The following is a 16,769-nucleotide window of genomic DNA, read 5'->3' as shown; positions in this document are numbered from 1 at the left end:
CTTGAGCTGGTAAAAGGAGGGAGTGGGCCGGGACTGGCCCGGCTTCCTGGGTCCCATTGGACCTTGGCTGCGGCTTCCTTTCGTTATTTTGTGGGGAAGGGTGGTAGCAATTCTGCGTCTTCTTGAAGAGCTGCAGAGCAGGGGAGGGGAAGATCCTGTTGGAACCTAAAGGACAAATACAAAGAAAGCACAGGATAGAGGGTGCAGGGAGATAGGGACGGGTATTGTTCTTACTTGAATGAGAGGAAATGGGCTTGAGCTACTGCCTAAGAGATGAAGGTTAGACTTAAAAGTAAGAGCTCTTTGAACAGACGAGTATAGGAAACATGCAATTCAGTGAGTATACCGCTAATGACGCTTTCATCTGTAATGACCAGAGAGTAGGAAAGACGAAGAGGAGCCTGGAGAGCAATGTTAGGAAGGAGGTCAGATGGGATTCGGTGTTAAGATTCAGAGTTAAGACTGTTTGTAAAAAGCAATTAGAGCTGTGGGGTTAGAGGAAAACGACAAGCACCCCCGCCCCCCAAGTCACACAGTTCCTTTTAGGTCATACTTCCTCTATTTATTTCTGAAAATGAACTTCAGTGGTGTCTTTTCCTTAGGCCAGGGGAAGACACAGGGGTTGTGTGTGTTAGAGTGAAAGAAAATTAAAGTAGGAGAGGAGGGTATTGTAACCTCATTTGGATGGGGGTAGTGTCAGTCTTTAGGGAGGAACGTTTAGGCAAAAGAGTACCAGGATGGAAAAGTGAGGGGATCTGGAATATTGTTTTTGAGAGACTAATCAAAGTACAAAGAAAACAACTATAGAAATTGTTCAAAGAGAATCGGGCTTCCTTTCCTTACTGGAAGTGATTTATGAGTTAATGCATATGGGTACATCCACAGAAGCGTTTTACATTTTTTTCCAGGAAATTCTAGAAAGGAGCTGAAGGAATAGATTGTATAGATGTACATGGAAAATCATCATCGTCAAGCAAATCCTCCCCCGCAAAAGGTTAAGATGGTGGAAACATGCTGGCCAGTGGTCAAAACTCCAGTGTGTCTTGCTTCCGAGGCTAGCAGGCGGAGTCAGGAGAAGAGACACGAGAATACAAGTCTTCTCATCTCTCCTTTGAGCTATTCACACAGCATTTCTAAGTGCTAAAAGCAAACACCAAACCTCTCTTGTCCACAGGTGGTTCCACAGAGACTTTCATAGTGCCTGGCTTGTAGTAGATGTTAAATAGATATTTATTAACTTCCTTTTAAACAACATAACTATTCTTATTCCCTCGCCAGTGACCTCTGAATTGCCTATCAGACTGGGCCTAGCATATATGTTACTAAATGCTTCTGAGTTGAACTGAATGAAAATGGGAAATATAAAAGCAGAGAGAAGGGTGAGATGAACTCTATCCCTGTGGATAGAATGAAGGGGGCATAGCAAGTGGGGAGGGGGGGCATCTATTCGAGGAAAGAGGCTGTTTCCTCCCTTCTTCCATCCTGTATCCAGAAAGTGGAGAAAGACATGAAGTGAGGTCAGTACTTGCCATAGAGGAAATAACTGGCCTTGGCTGAGAGATTTTTATCAGAAGTACTGCAGCAGGTGCTTTGGGTATCAGACAATGATGTTAGTATTGCTCTTGTATTTCAGAGTCCAAGACAGGCAGAAGAGAGGACATTCTTTCAGTCTAGAAAAAAGTGCTCATCAGTTCCTCTAAAATTTTGACTGTGAAGAAAGAGATTGTGAATAAGCCTGGACTCTAGATAGTGATGGTAAGTTAGGGACCGTGAAAGGGAGGGTGAGCTTTTTGTGAGGACTAGGAGGGAGTCCTCTTCTTCAGAGGGGAAGCTTCTAGATAGGCACGGGTTTTGGGTTTTGGTCTGGCTTTTGGTTTGTCTGCTTGCTTGCTTTGGTAGTGTCAGCGGAATCCTGAATGGATCTAATCTAGGACTGGGGAAGCTCAGTGAACACGTTCACATCAAAATCCACTTTGCCTCTCTCTTAATCTGGGCAGCTCTCTGGCTGACCGGTAGCAACCATTGATCTAGTCAGTCGGCAACTGGGCGGGGAATTCTACTCCCTGGGGAAAAGAGTTGCAGCAGCTTTGGAGGAGGGCAGGAGGCGGGGGAAGTTTGGTGAGAAACGCTGTAATTTCCTTTTTTACTTTCACAGCAATAGTGCAGAATCCAGAATGGATGTCCTCTTTGTAGCCATCCTTGCTGTGCCACTTATCTTGGGTAAGTTCACTCTCTCTCCCTGAGCTTTTGGGCCAGATCTTCTATCATAAGTAGGGTGGGAGGAAAGAAAAATGAGGAGTGGATGAGAGGTGCAATTTAATGGGGAGTAATAACACTCATTTGTGCCAGAGTCCAGTGTTGGGGCGGGGCGGGGTGGGGGGTGGGGGGAATCTGGAAAGTAGAGCCAGAAGAGGGGGAGGAAAACAGAGTCCTGTCAGAAACAGCTGATGAAGATGGAACCCTTGACACAGGGAGTCCCCACCAAGAGTCACGTCAGCTGTCCATCACCGCAGAGTTGGACAAGAGGGAGAGGGACTACAGTGAGGGTGGAGGAGAGAGGTGGGCTCTTGGAAGGCGGGGCACTCTGATACTAGTGAGAGAAGCTGGGGGAATCTTCCTTCCCAGAGGGTTGGAGAAAACCCCTTGTATTAGTAAGGACACAGAAGTAGGGGGTGGCCTTTATGGTAGTGGAGAACTGGCTTCCCTTCAGGGACAGACTCCCAAAAGTAGCTTGGCTCCTTCCCTCCTTTGTTCCCAGTCTGCCAGGTACTCTCATTGTTTCCTTTTCCTCCAGATTTGTATGTCATTGCCTGGGATTCAGGAAGAGCATTCAAGGAGCATAGGGAAGTGTTTAGTAGGAGGCCTGGAGACCTAATCATGTCAAAGCCACATATTTTTAGTCCTAGGAAGGAAGAAAAACTAATGTAGATGGGTCATTTAGTCCAGCTGACTCATTTGAAAAAAGCGATGGTTAGTGGCTTCTTCAGGGCTATTCCGTTAGTCTGCAGCGAATCGGGAACTAAAACCGGAGTCCAAAAGCCTAAAGATGTATGTCTCCGTTCTGTGTGAGACACTGAGGTGAGAAGGTCTCTCACAGATCTAATATGGTCTGCAGCATTCTCCAGAAGAGATTTGGAATTCTTCATTTCTGGTATCTCTGCTTCCTACCTTTTTCAGCTTTAGGTCTTATTTTGGGTTTACAGAATGTGAAGGGACACATTTTCTCTCTAGGAGTTCCTGAATTGAAAGGGCACAGAGTCACAAGCCTCATCACAGATATGGAGCCCCAAAGACTGAGAAGGGCTTAGAGGTACAGGGGCAGTGAGATAGTAAGGCCTTGGAGGGGAGGCAGAAAGCAAAGACATTGACAGAGCTGAGATCAACTTCAGGTGTCCTTCTTTTGCTAAGGAGTTCCAGATGCCCCTTGACCTCTAGTCCTTGTCCCCGTAGGACAAGAATATGGGGATGAAGAAGGACTAGAAGAGGATGATTATTATCAGGTGGTCTATTATTATACAGTCACCCCCAATTATGGTGAGTATGTATGCGTCTCTGATCCCCAGCAGGATGGACAGAGGTTTTGGGGATGCTTAGTTCTGAGACTTTGCCTTTCTCTTTGCAATTGGAACAACTAGATCAGAGGAAATTTGGCTATGAGCAAAGACCTTATCAAGGCTTGTGGCATTATTTCTCAAGCCAGTGACTTTCAATTCTTTGGAAATGGGTTGAAACAATTTAAAAATTCTCAAATTTGTAAATTATTTTGGATACCAGATTGAAAATATAAATTCAGACACACTCACAAACATTTTTAACATTAAAGTTCATTAGAATTAGATTACACCAGTAAATGTTACAACTTGAGCAAGTTGAAGTATTCGGAGCAATTTCTTCCTCTTTCCATTTCTAGACCTACTGCTACCTTTTTCCTTTGTCACTACTGATTTTTTTCTCCCCTCCCCCCCCCCAGATGACTTTGGTGCAAATTTCACTGTTGATTACTCCATATTTGAATCAGAAGATAGACTGGTGAGTGACCTCTACATCTAAAAGCGTCAGAATAGGTAACAGTTGAAAAGAAAGTGGGCAATGTTGAACTGTAAATGATTAGCAAAAATAAAAATGAGTTAGGTGAAATGAAACTAGGTAGTGGGCCCAAAGCAGATTTGCTAACCACAGGTGGGGAGAATAAAGCCAGAACTTAGTAGGTTTGCTAAGACATTGAGAGGGAGGGGCAGTCCTTGAGTCAAGAGAATTGGTGAATGGAAATGGGTACATAATCCATGCAAACAATAAAGTGGGGAGGACTCCTGAGCTTAAGTCTTGGGCAGTGGGGCGTTCAGGAGAGAAGGCTTCTAAATAGAGAATCTATGAGGATATTGGATGGAGGCAATGATAACTCTGTTTCTTGATCCTACTGAGAGCAGAACAGGTTGGATAAAGAGGTAAGGGAAGGAGCGGAAACTACTACCATTAGTCACGAAACAGAACTTACAGACCATCAGAAGCCTGAAACATTGAAACCAATGACAATGGAACCAGTAAGTAGATTGGGGATGGCAGGGTGGTGGGGGGAAGGTATGAGACATCTCTTAGCCCAGGACAGATCCCAGGGCTGGAGACATAGAACAGGGGGAGGGCTGGAATAATAGGCTTGGGGAGGGGTGGGGGGCGGCGGGGGAAGGAACCAAATAACTAGTACACCAGTGCAGGTGCCCAGCTCAGCTTGGCCATCATACCTTTTGCTGAGATTCAATACTAACCTTGTATTCAGAAAACTGGGAAGATTTGGTGCAGTTAAATTTCAGTTCAGTGGTACTTAACGTGTATGAAACCTATGACTAAAGCTGTGAAGGATGCCGCTGCTGCTGCTGATGAAAAAGAAATCTATGATGTTGTTATTGCCCTGAAAGTATTTATAAAACTCAAGTTTACACTTGCAAAACATTTCGAACAAAATGAAAATGTTTGTAACACTGTTAAATTACATATAAATTTGAGAGAATAGGCAAATTTGAGGCAAGTGTTTTAGGCAGTAGAAGGACAGAGATCAGTACGAGCTGGAGTTGCCTGGAAGACTTTTAGGAGGTGACTATGCTTCAGATACACTTCGAAGGATAGGTGAGCTTTTGATTGGTGGTTAAGTTATGAAAGTATGAAAACAATTAGAGGGAAGAATAGAGAATGAAAGAGCTGCAGGGGTGAGGGTATGGAGCAATCATGCATGTCTAGTGGGTAGGGTATGATTGAAGGAGAAGGTATACGGGAAGGTACAGTGGGAAATTAAGAAAAAACAATTTAATTTACAAGTCTCCTAATATTTGCTTGGTAATTTCACATAGGGCAAGATAGGGCTGAATTACAGGAGAATCTGAAGTGTCAGGCTGAAGTTTGGACTTACAAGCAATGGGGAGCCTCGTAAGTTTTTCAGTGTAGTAAAGATACAGTGAAAATGGTATTAAAAAAAAAATTTTTAACGTTTATTTATTTTTGAGACAGAGAGAGAGCATGAACGGGGGAGGGTCAGAGAGAGAGAGACACAGAATCTGAAACAGGCTCCAGGCTCTGAGCTGTCAGCACAGAGCCCGATGCAGGGCTTGAACTCAGGGACCGCGAAATCATGACCTGAGCCGAAGTTGGCCGCTTAACTGACTGAGCCACCCAGGCGCCCCTGAAAATGGTATTTTAGAAAAACTATTTGTCTGGTTGTATGCAGGATGCAGTGGAGTGGGGAGAAATGCATGAGACTTGCATCATTCCAGAAACAATCCATTAAAGGTTTGGACTAGGGAAGTAGCATTTTGAATGGAGAGGAGAAAAATAAGAAATATTTTGAAGAAAGTGCCTTGCTTCAGTGATAATTTCAGAGGAGCAATAAATGAGGAGAATGTTGAAATAAGTTTCAAATATGGATGTCTGCAAAAATGGCTGACCAAAATGGGACCTGTGGAAGGAAGGTCAGAGTGGTTTAGGACTGAAGTTATAAATTTGGTATTGGCCAAGCTGAATTTATGGTGACAGCCCTATAAGGGTGTCCTAAAGGTAGCTGAACTAGGTCAGAGCTACAGTCCTAAAGCCACAGTTACGGAAGTAGATGAGCTCAACAGAGGCAGTACACAGAAAACCAAAAGGCCAATGAATGTGCCTATAGCTAGTAGAAAGAGGACAAGGAATCAACCGAGAAAATGTGGAAGTGACTGGAGAGGCAGATAGCCAAGTTTGTATTTTAGAATCTAGAAGATTTAATTTAATATAATCAATACAAAGCTACCAAGAGGCCAGAGAAAAGGAGGTTACCAGTAACCCCAAAGAAGAAAGTTTTAATTGAGTAGTTAAGCAAAAGGTTTTTGTGGAGTTAGAGAGGGAGTACATTGTGAAGAAGGGGAGGGAGAGTATAGACCAATCATTTGAGAAATCTGATAATGAAAAAAGAGAAACAACATGTTGCTAAAAAGGGCAACAGGACCGAAGTGCAGCCTGAATATAATTGACCACAGATGGGAGGAATCAGTAGGAATGGAAAGCTGATTGATGACAAGGACGAAGAAATATTTTAAAGTATATGGTAGGCTCCACTTAGAGTGTAAACTCTTTGAAGAAAGGGGTCAGATCTTAATCACATTTACATCCCCCCTATAGCACCTAGCACATTGACTAACACAGTGTCAAGCCCATAACAGATAAAAATGTGCATTCTTGAAGTGAGTTGAAGCTCCCTGGTATGGTCAGGAGGCTGAAAGGCACAGAGGAAAGGACTCCTTATGGTAATGGGGAGGAGAGATGGATCCTTCTGTAAGCTCAGAGGAAAGGAAGACTGAGGTTGGTGTAAAGAGACGGCTACCCTTTCAGAGGGGGAGGGGGATGGTAGGAAGGATGACACTGGCCTACCGTGAGGGGGATGTCTGTATTTTAGCAGAGTCCAGATCTGAACGATGCTGTATCCAGTCTGCAGAGTCCTGTTCCCCTCCTCCTGTCCTGGGCCCTCGTTCAGGGGGGGATGTATTTCATGTAGAAGGTGAGAGTGCAGCCACTGGCCTTGGGGGAATCAGTGAACTAATTTTTTTTACCAGTATCTCTGGCTAATGTTTCCAGCCTGGTCAGTTCTCAGCTACTTAAAAGGAAGAAGGATCTCGTTTAGAAAAATCTTATCTAATTTCAAGAGGTTTAGGAAATGTTGAGGCAGAGACTTTTCAAACAAGAGTCATTACTTTTTCTGAACTGGGAGGACTTCAGCACCTTGTACAGCAGAAGCAGATGAAATAGAGAAAAAAACCTCCCCAGATTTCCAGTCTGCCTTGAGGAATCAAAGCTGGTTCCAGCAAGGAGGTGGTTCAAGATACGGCAGTTGCCAGAGGGCATAATGGGAGGGGCCTTACAACCTGGCAGAGTCTAGAGGCAAAGTTCAGAGGCTGTAGGGGTGGTGGTTGGTTCCCTAAAGTAGAGCACAGGTGGTGGAGACAAAAGGAGGGAAAAGAGGCCTGTACTATAGGGAAGGAATTTAAAATTCGGATTCTAAATAACTAATGGGGGGTGTGTGTGAAGAGATTTAGCAGAGTAAGGAGTGAGCAAGGGAGGGGACACATCTTCCAGGAGACGTCAGGGGGAAATCTAGCTTGGAATCTGAAATATGGGGAGTTTTCTTAGAGGTGGGGGGCCCGGAGGGGCGCTTCCTCAGCCACCTGAGCCTGGTGTTTTTCCCTTTCTTTGCTTTTTTTAGGAAAAAGAAGGCTGCTACAAATCTTTGGATGGGGATTTGGGAAGAGGAATTTGGAAGATAAATAAATGAAATAATCTGGTTACTCTCTACTCCCTGAGAGGCTCTGTTCTAAACTCACAACACTAAAGAGAGCACCAGGATATGGGGGGTAGGAAGGGTAGATTAGAAAGGGTGTCAGCTGGCAAAAGAATGAGAGGAATAATTAGGACTGTGAATCAACCTGAAATTTTGTGAAGAATGGAGAAGAGCACCACAGACAATTCCGTCTAATTCTTTTATTACACATGGTTTTGAGGCTGTGTTTGGGAAAAGAGAGTTGAGGTTTATGTAGAACACTTTTTCCTTTTTGTATAATAAGCACATTGTTAAACATATGTAAAATATTAAAAACTACTTAGAATAGATTTTTAAAATTCACACCCTCCTCCACTCACACCCCCCACCCCCCACAATGTGCCTTTTCCAGGGCGTAATTAGGGCAGGCAGGGACACATTTTAATTTTCTCTATCCTCGAGACCCTAATCAGAACTGGGCTGCCCCCTTGCGGTCTCTTCGGTGTCTCACCTTCTATGAGCAAACCGTCCCTGAGCCCCTATCCCCTTCTCCGCACTGTACTTTCAGTACTACAGGGGGCAGCGAATAGTCCATTCCGGACTCTGTGAACTCCGAACGTACCACCCTCCCTCCTTCCAAGCCTTCCGAATCTTCTCCAGGGAACAAATAAAGGAAATGAAGGTATCATCTAGGAAACCAGGGACCTACCCATACTCCGTTCTCTACGTTAGGGAACACGGAATTCAGGGCGCAAGGCCGGAGGAGCCTGGATAGAAAAGTCAGAACACCCGAGCTCAGCTTTGACCTCTACAGTCGTGGCCGACTGGCATCTGAGCTGGTAACGTGCGTGGCGGGTTATGTAAGGAAAGGGCCGGAGGAGCCGCCCCAGTGGGAGTCTGGGAGAGGACGCGGTGTTCTCGGCGGCAGTCCCCACCCTCCTCACCCAGCAGGGCAGGAGGCACCCAACTTGTAGAAGGAGGAGGCGGGGAGAGGGAGCCAGAGATCGGAGAGTCACGAGGGCCGCGCGGCCCAGAGGGGGGAGGCTACACAGTAGCATACAGCCATTCTCTCACACACGTTGCAGACCCAAGTTGCTGCTGGCTTCCACATGCTGCCCTCGTGAGCGGAGGCTCTAACAGCTGGAGGGGAGATAAAGGGGGAGGGGAGAGTCTGCTACCGAAGAGGAGCCGGGAGTCCCACATCCCAAGACGCGCGCCTCACATCACACACCCCGTCCGTGCACTCCAACCGCACGTCTCCTGCCCACCACCATCCTATTTAAGACCGCGGGCTCCTCCCTTTTCCACTCTTCTTCCACCCTCCGCCTTTTCTCCTCACCGGGTCCCGGTCGCGAGCCGCATGTAGGGGCGGAGCACGGAATCCTTTCCTTCCAGCCAATCGTCACCTAACTGGGTCTCTATTGGCCGAGCCCCTAGTAGGCTGTAGCAAATGGGATGTGAAAGTCAGTAGCGGGAGTCACGTGCCACCGGTTAGACAACCAATGAGGGTGTGAGGTCTGTGTTCGCAGGGGGAAGGCACGTGCCTCGCCGCACGTGTCTGGGAGGGGGAAGGGGCGGGACCCAGTGGGAGAGAGGCGGAGGTGGGTAGCCGAGAGCGACGGAGTTGGAGAAGCCGGAGGCAGCCTGGGCTGAGCAGACCCGACGCAGGTGAGGAGGCTTGTAGGACGGGGAAGCCATCCGCGCGCGGGAAGATCAGACCCCGAGGGAGTAGGTTTAGGGACCGAAAGCAGAATTGGGCATTGGGAGTGAGAGCATCACGTGTCAGGCGCGAATGTAGAGGGTCCTGGTGCAGGGCTCCGGATTGGAAAGATTGGAAAGAGGCGGGAGGTTCCTGTGGGGAGCAGGCCCTACAGGGTCACTAGGTGGCTTCGGTTACCGGAGATTTACGGCTCGGCTCGTCGTAGCCCTTGCTGCGGGGTTAGGTTGGGAACAGACCTGGCGAACAAATGTTCAGGGTGGGGAGATGGAAGGTGTCGAGTCAGGTAATTTACTCTGAACAGAGGGAGGTAAGAACAGAGTCTGCGTCAGACTAAGTAAGGGCTGCTCTGCGGAGCCCATAGGGGCAGTCCAGGTACTTAATTGAGGGGGGCAGGCGGAGGAGATGACCTTGTCTGTCGGCTCTGAGACAGGTGATACTGGGGAGGAGAGAAGAGATATTATCATCCCATGCAGTACACCCCAGTCTCCCAGTCCATTTCCTAATTTTCAGATTATGGTGACATGCTCCCTTGCTTTGCTCTTCAGTTGCAGGTCCCGATCTTTGAGTACTCCGGGAGCTGCTCTCCAGCCCCTGCTTCTGAACCTATGGATTCTCCATCTAGCGTTTCTTCCTGTTCTTCCTATTCTCTCTCTTCCTCTTTTTCCACCTCCCCAGTGAACAGTGACTTTGGTCTCCCCTCCGATAGTGAGGGGGAGGACAAAGGGGCCCATGGCCCCAGGCCAGACACTGTTGGGCAGAGGGGAGGTTCTCGGCCACGGCCCGGTCCTATCCGCTCCAGGCAACGGCCCAAGGTCTCCAGCAACCAACATACAACATCTTACTTGGAACAGCGGGGCTTGGCCTCTCCTATGGCAGGATCTGGGGTCAAAAGATCAAGAGACGGTGAATTACAGACCACTGTAAACATCCAGGGTTGTATCACAAAAGGAGACCTGCTTTTTGCTCAGAAGGTAAGGAAGAGCAGGGGAAAGGAGACAATACTGGAATGGCTTAGCACCCAGATGGCTAGTAAGGACCCTGTGAAGTGGGGAATAACAGTACTGGTGTGTGGGCAATTCTCAGCCCTCCCATAGCCTTTGTCCTGTTTTCCTACAGTGTAAAGAGCTCCAAGGTTTCATCCGCCCTCTCACAGACCTACTGAATGGGCTGAAGATGGGTCGATTTGAGAGAGGTAATTATTTGGTTAGTTGCAATTATTTGGGCTAGGTTCTCCTCTTTCTTTTTCTCTCTTGATGTTTTAAATGTGTATTTCTTTTAAATCTTTGCATTTAAAGCTTTATTTTTTTAAATCTTTACATTATTTCTTTTGTGCTTCTGTGATTTCATTTCTTTGGGTGAATCTATTTTAACCATGCTTTGTTCTTCCTTTACCTGACTAAATTGTTGCATCTCAATCCTTCATGTCTTTCCTTCTCCCTGACCCCAGGATTGAGCAGTTTCCAGCAGAGCGTGGCAATGGACAGGATCCAGCGTATTGTAGGTGTTTTGCAAAAGCCCCAGATGGGGTGAGTTCTCCTGGTTCTTTCCTCAGTATTTCATTAAAAGGAGATGTCCACAATCCTGTCTTGTTGCCTTTTTCACACTTGATGGCATTTTAAGTAAATGTCTTTCTCACAGGGAGCGTTACCTAGGAACCTTGCTACAGGTGGAAGGGATGTTAAAGACTTGGTTTCCTCGTATAGCTGCTCAGAAGTCATCTTTGGGCAGTAGCAGGCACAAGCTGACCAAGGTAAGAACTTGTAAACCTGAGAGAGAGGTGGGGAAATAAGAGAATGAAGTGTACATGGAGAAATGGGTTCTTTCTGTTTTCTTCTAAGTCTCTTCCTTTTTGCCAATAAGTTTCTTTTCATGGGAGGGAATGCCCAACGTTCCTTCATTGTCTTGATTCTTATATGGTTTTTGTTCTATTTTGTCTGTATCACTACAAAGAACTCCATGAATGGGCACCTGGGTAGCTTGGTCAGCTAAGCGTCTGACTCTTGGTCTCACTTCAAGTCTTGTTCTCAGAGTCATGAGTTCAAGCCCCACATTGGGCTCCATACTGGACATGGAACCTACTTTAAAAAAAAAAAAGGCACTCCATGAAGTTTAACCTTATTCCTCACGTTTCAGCTTCTCTGCTTTCTGCATGGATACAGAGGACTTTTTTTAAATACTTTTTTTAAATGTTTATTTATTTTTGAGAAAGAGCATGTGCACGCATGTGTCGGGGGAGGGACAGAGGGAGAGGGAGGCAGGATCTGAAGTAGGCTCCATACTGTCAGCAAAGAGCCTGACTTGGGGCTCTAACTCAAGAGCCATGAGTGCACAACCTGAACTGAAGTCAGAGGCTTAACCAACTGAGCCACCCAGGTGCCTCTATAGAAGGCTTTTTACCTGGCCAAATGAGTTATGCAGTAAGAGTTTTTAGTTTTTCTTTACAAATCCTTTCTCCTCTGCTGCCCTGAAACCCTTCCCTTCTCTTTCTTTTTACTCCTACCCAAGTACTCTGTACCAAACCCTCTGGAAGTGTGGGTTTCAAGGACTGGTCATAACAAATATATCACCGAGAGAGTAGGAGGGCGGCCATGGAACACCTATAGAAGGAGTGTTGGATAGATTTTTTTTTTTTTTGAGAGAGAGAGAGACAGAGCACAAGTGGGGGAGGGGCAGAGAGAGAAGGAGACAGAGAATCCAAAGCAGGCTCCAGGCTCTGAGCTGTTAGCACAGAGCCCGACACGGGGCTCAAACTCACAAACTGTGAGATCATGACATGAGCTGAAGGTGGATGCTTAACCAAGTGAGCTACTCAGGTGCCCCATGTTGGATAGATTCTTAGACTTAGTGTGGAAGTGATCCATTTTTTAAAACTTTTTATTTATTTCTGAGAGAGAGAGGGAGCACGCTTTGGGGAGGGGCAGAGACAGAATCGCAAGCAGGCTGTACACTGTCAGTGCAGATCCCCATGCAGGGCTCAATCTCACAGAACCATGAGACCGTGACCTGAGCCAAAATCAAGAGTTGGCCACTTAGCCAACAGAGCCACCCAGGTGCCCCTAGAAGTGACCTATTTTTTTGTGCCTTCAAACAACAGTGTGTTTATGGGGTACTCAAATGATGGGGAGGGGAAAGTCTCCTATAGATAATGGACAGTCCTTGTTTTCAATCAACCACAATTATTATTGCTATGGGAATAACTCATTTAAAAATAAGCAGAGGGAGTGCCTGGGTAGCTCAGTCAGCTAAACCTCTGGCTCAGGTCACGATCTCACCATTTTTGAGATCGAGCCCCAAGCCAGGCTCTGCACTGACAGCATGGAGCCTACTTGGGATTCTCTCCCTGTCTCTATCCTTCCCCTGCTTGTGTGTGCAGTGTGCATGCACTCTCTTTTTTCTCTCAAGATAAATAAAACAAAAAAAAATTTTAAATAAGCAGGAGGATTCTTGCCTGCATATTTTTAAACAATTTTTTTTAAGTTTATTCATTTATTTTGAGAGAGAGAGAGCACAAGTGGGGTAGGAGCAGAGAGAGAGGGAGAGAGAACTCCAAGCACTATCAGTGCGGAGCCTGATGCAGGGCTTGAATTCACAAACTGTGAGATCATTACCTGAGCCAAGATAGAGAGTCATACACTTGGAACGCCTGGGTGGCTCAGTCCGTTGAGCGTCCAACTTTGGCTCAGGTCATGATCTCACGGATCTTGGGTTCAGGCTGGAGCTGAGCTGTCAGCACAGAGTCTGGAGCCTGCTTTGGATTCTGTGTCTCCCTTTCTCTTTGCCCTTCTCCAACTCACACTCTGTCTTTCTCTCTCTCTCTTTTTTAAAAACAAATAATCATTAAAAACAACAACAACAACAAAAGAGCCGCTCAACCGACTGAGCCACCTAGGCACCCCATTGCCTGCATATCAATTTACATTTCTTAAGCAATTCAACCAAGGGAAATGAAAAATTTTAAATATACAAATTGGGAAATGATGATTCCAATTAAAAATAGGCTTGAAGTCGGGGCACCTGGGTGGCCTAGTCAGTTGAGCGTCCGACTTTGGCCCAGGTCATGATCCCGTGATCCTGCGCTTCATGGGTTAGAGGCCCGCATTGGGCTCTGTACAGTTCGCAGCCTGGAGCCTGCTTCAGATTCTCTCTCTCTCTCTTTGTCTCTCTCTCTCTCTCTCTCTCTCTGTCTCTCTCTCTCTCTCTCTCTCTCTGCCTCTCTCCTGCTTACACTCAGTTTCTCTGTCTCCCAAAAATAAATATTAAAAACAGCCTTGAAAAATAAGTTCTAAAATGAACTATTTTTTAAATAGTGAAACCTTACAGGACTTTTATTTTGCCCACCTGGATGTCCAGTGTTTGATATATATGTGGTACGTAACAGGCTTGCAAGTATTCGTCAAGTAAGTGAAAGTCTAATTAGGTTACTAAAATTTTTATTTAATCATGGCCTGCCAGGAAATTATCTGTTGCATAAAACACGGTATGTTTGCCTTGCAGACAGTCCCCAAGGAAAGAAAAATTTTAAGCAACTAAGTGGAGTTCATCTGAGAGCTCTCTCACGTATTTTTTTTTCTCTTGTGTCTTCCTTCTAGCATTTTCCAAGCCACCACAGCCATCCAGCTGCTTCCTCTCCTGCACCTCCCACGGAAAAGATGGACCAGACACAGCTAGGACATCTAGTGTTGAAATCAAAGCAGCCTTGGCACCTCACAGAATGGCCAGCCATGCACCTCACTTGGACCCACACCACTCCAATTTGCAACCCACCCCTCAGTTCCCCAGGTACCATTTCCCTGAGCCACGGTCCTTTAGGCACTGGAGCCAGCATCGGTATCATCCTTTTTGTCCAGCACGGAGTACAGCCCTTCACCCACTCTGCCCCAACCACTTCAGTTCTACCTGCTACAGCATCGCCTGTCATCCCCAGTGCTCCTAAGAAACTCTCTGGAGAGGGACCTCCTTGTCACAGTTTGCCAGTAACTCTGCCATCAGACTGGAGCTGTACCCTGTCCCACCCTGGTCTACCCACCATGGCCAGAGAGATGACTGGGAGACATCTAGAGCAGATGAGAAGCCATCCTTCAGTTGCCCCTGATGTCCAGTCTCTCAGCCCCTAACCCAGGACTCAAGACTGTGGTTTCTAATTTGTGTAAATATGTGTCTCTCTCATATATATTTTTTACTTTTAACGTGTGCATTTGTGTTGAGGGAAGAGCAATCCTTTTTGATTAAAGAAATTTTATACCTAAACAGTTTGTTGATTGGAGGAAATGTAAACCTGCTTCAAGTACCAGTATTTATTCTCTAAGCAGCAGGAAAGAAGAGAGGGGATGGGAATGTTTTCGAACATGAGCTCCAGCTAGTTAGAATCTGAATGGGATGAGAGAGGTCCAGTGGAGAAGAAAAGGCACTCTTGCTGGCTTCCTCGGGACCACTGTTGGGACAGTTACAGGGTTCCGAATGGGCCTTGTGTTTTCATGTAGTCTCAGAGACTAGTACATTTCCTTTGTGTCTCTCACTTTTGAAATCTTCCAGTTGGCCCAGACTAGCAGGCTCTTCTGCTCTGGGATAGCTCTTTGCTTTGATGGGAACTATTGGTGCTTGTGAATAAATGCACATGTAATCGACTGCTGCCAGAAGGGGGACACAGGAGCCAGGACAGCCACTGGGGTTGCTAGTTGTGATGAGGAAGGGGTGCCCTAGAGCTGTCAGAATGGGGAGTCCACTCAGACACAGGCCACATCCTGATTCAAAAGGCTGCAGCTGCTAAACGTATGGAAAGCCGCCCGGTGTTATCAGGACGCGGAAATGGAGTCTGTACATTTATCTACGTCCACTCTTCTCTCTATATCACTCTGACTCATTTGTCCCAGTGACCACCAAGACCATGTCCTCTCCCATCCTAAGCCTTGGCGATGTATCAGACGACTCAGCCATTTTCATTGTTCTTATTGGCTACTTAGCATGTTTCTCACAGCTGGTTATCCATCTTTCCCCCATTGCTCAAGTTTTCTGTTCTCAGGGAAGAATCGTCTCTTGATTGAATTCAGAGAGCGTAACCTCCTTTCTAAGACAAACCACTCCATTTGTGCCCTTGATTACCTTTCTCCTCTGGAACTTTTGCTGTGTCATTTATCCCCCTCTTTATCTTGTAGCCTCACTTTGTTCTTGAATTATTTATTTATTTCTCCTACAAGTAATATTTATTCCTCCCACAAGTGGGATCAGTTCTCCCCCTTCTGGAAAACATCTTTTGAGTCTGCTTGTCCTTTCTCATATTTTCTTCATAACATTATAAGTTTATTTATTTATTTTTGACAGAGGGGCAGGAAGGGCAGACAAAGAAGGAGAGTGAAAATCCCAAACAGCCTCCATGCCCCAGCACAGAGCCCAATGCGGGGCTCAATCTCACGACCAGGAGATCGTGACCTGATCTAAAACCGAGAGTCAGACGCCCAACGGACTGAGCCACCCAGGCACCCCATTTTCGTCATATTTTTGACAGTCTAATCTTTCCAAATCCTGGGGCTCCTGGATGGCTCAGTCAGTTAAGCATCTGACTTCAGCTCAGGTCATGATCTCACGGTTGGTGGGTTCAAGCCCCGCATCAGGCTCTGTTCTGACAGCTCAGAGCTGGAGCCTGCTTCAGATTCTGTGTCTCCTTCTCTCCCTGCCTTTCCCCTGCTCGCACTCTTTTTCTCTCTCAAAAATAAATAACACTTCTAAAAAATTAATCTTTCCAACTCCTACCACTTACTCCTTAGCCCCCTACAGCTTAGCTACTACCACTCTGGTGCACCTTCCAGAGTCACTAATTATCTTACAGAATCAGGTATTCTAATTGAGCTTCCATCAAATCAATAGCTAGATCCAGGATCCTTTACAAAGGCTATGTGCTTCCTGCTCTCTGTAGCATTTGACACTCTTGATGCTGCCTACTGAAACTCTCCTCCCTTGGGTTCCATGACAGCACACTATCCTAATTCTCCTCTTACCTACCTGGCAGCAACTTCTGTATCTCTTAATGGCCCCACCTCTGCCCACTCTAGAATGTGGGTGTGCGCTCAGGCTCAGTCCTTGATTCTTTTCTCTGACTACATACTTTCACAAAAAGATTTCATCTTTCATGGCTTTTAATTATTGCCTCAACTTTGAAGACTCCTGAAGCCCTATCTCTAGTCCCAGTATTTCCCACAGAAGACATATTGAACATCTACATTTCTGCTGAACAGTTCTGTTTACATGTTATTAACACCTAAATATTATTGAAAATTTCAGCAT

The 16,769-nt window shown here is 46.1% G+C and overlaps 2 protein-coding genes across 6 annotated transcripts; both read left to right on the top strand.

Annotated features, from left to right (window-relative positions):
- The first annotated feature begins 71 nt into the window (after positions 1-71).
- On the top strand, positions 72-7,806 carry CC1H1orf54 (chromosome C1 C1orf54 homolog). Of its 4 annotated transcripts, none has more exons than XM_060622535.2 (8): positions 557-1,517; positions 1,634-1,755; positions 2,156-2,220; positions 3,451-3,534; positions 3,971-4,029; positions 4,428-4,541; positions 6,917-7,015; positions 7,718-7,806. In XM_060622535.2, the coding sequence occupies exons 3-7, from the start codon at positions 2,175-2,177 to the stop codon at positions 7,010-7,012; spliced, it is 399 nt and encodes a 132-aa protein (XP_060478518.1). In that variant the 5' UTR covers positions 557-1,517; positions 1,634-1,755; positions 2,156-2,174; the 3' UTR covers positions 7,013-7,015; positions 7,718-7,806. The 4 variants fall into 4 exon arrangements, with proteins under 4 accessions (XP_078307592.1, XP_060478518.1, XP_078307593.1 ...); XM_060622532.2 differs by having other exon boundaries at positions 605-1,517; positions 6,914-7,015; XM_078451466.1 differs by lacking the exon at positions 6,917-7,015 and having other exon boundaries at positions 72-1,517.
- Positions 7,807-9,064: 1,258 nt separating this feature from the next.
- On the top strand, positions 9,065-14,738 carry CIART (circadian associated repressor of transcription). 2 transcript variants are annotated; one of them, XM_060622527.2, is made up of 6 exons: positions 9,065-9,439; positions 10,037-10,462; positions 10,608-10,683; positions 10,939-11,017; positions 11,130-11,241; positions 14,081-14,738. In XM_060622527.2, exons 2-6 carry the CDS (start codon positions 10,097-10,099, stop codon positions 14,603-14,605), a joined length of 1,158 nt encoding a protein of 385 aa, XP_060478510.2. In that variant the 5' UTR covers positions 9,065-9,439; positions 10,037-10,096; the 3' UTR covers positions 14,606-14,738. The 2 variants fall into 2 exon arrangements, with proteins under 2 accessions (XP_060478510.2, XP_060478509.2); XM_060622526.2 differs by lacking the exon at positions 9,065-9,439 and having other exon boundaries at positions 9,446-10,462.
- The last annotated feature ends 2,031 nt before the right edge of the window (positions 14,739-16,769 follow it).

The sequence above is a fragment of the Panthera onca genome, chromosome C1, assembly GCF_046562875.1.
Source record: "Panthera onca isolate mPanOnc1 chromosome C1, mPanOnc1 haplotype 2, whole genome shotgun sequence".
Classification (NCBI taxonomy): Eukaryota; Metazoa; Chordata; class Mammalia; order Carnivora; family Felidae; genus Panthera; species Panthera onca.
Note: the sequence above shows the minus strand (reverse complement) of the source record. Positions and strands in the feature narration are given on the sequence as shown.

Bases quoted from the DNA above. Each gene is read 5' to 3' on its own strand.
- CC1H1orf54 (XM_060622532.2), top strand. From the start codon at position 2,175: ATGGATGTCCTCTTTGTAGCCATCCTTGCTGTGCCACTTATCTTGG. The intron at 3,535-3,970 runs GTGAGTATGTAT...CCCCCCCCCCAG, and splicing joins TACAGTCACCCCCAATTATG to ATGACTTTGGTGCAAATTTC. The intron at 4,542-6,913 runs GTAAGTAGATTG...TCTGTATTTTAG, and splicing joins AACCAATGACAATGGAACCA to CAGAGTCCAGATCTGAACGA.
- CIART (XM_060622526.2), top strand. From the start codon at position 10,013: ATGCTCCCTTGCTTTGCTCTTCAGTTGCAGGTCCCGATCTTTGAGTAC. The intron at 10,463-10,607 runs GTAAGGAAGAGC...GTTTTCCTACAG, and splicing joins ACCTGCTTTTTGCTCAGAAG to TGTAAAGAGCTCCAAGGTTT. The intron at 11,242-14,080 runs GTAAGAACTTGT...TCTTCCTTCTAG, and splicing joins GCAGGCACAAGCTGACCAAG to CATTTTCCAAGCCACCACAG.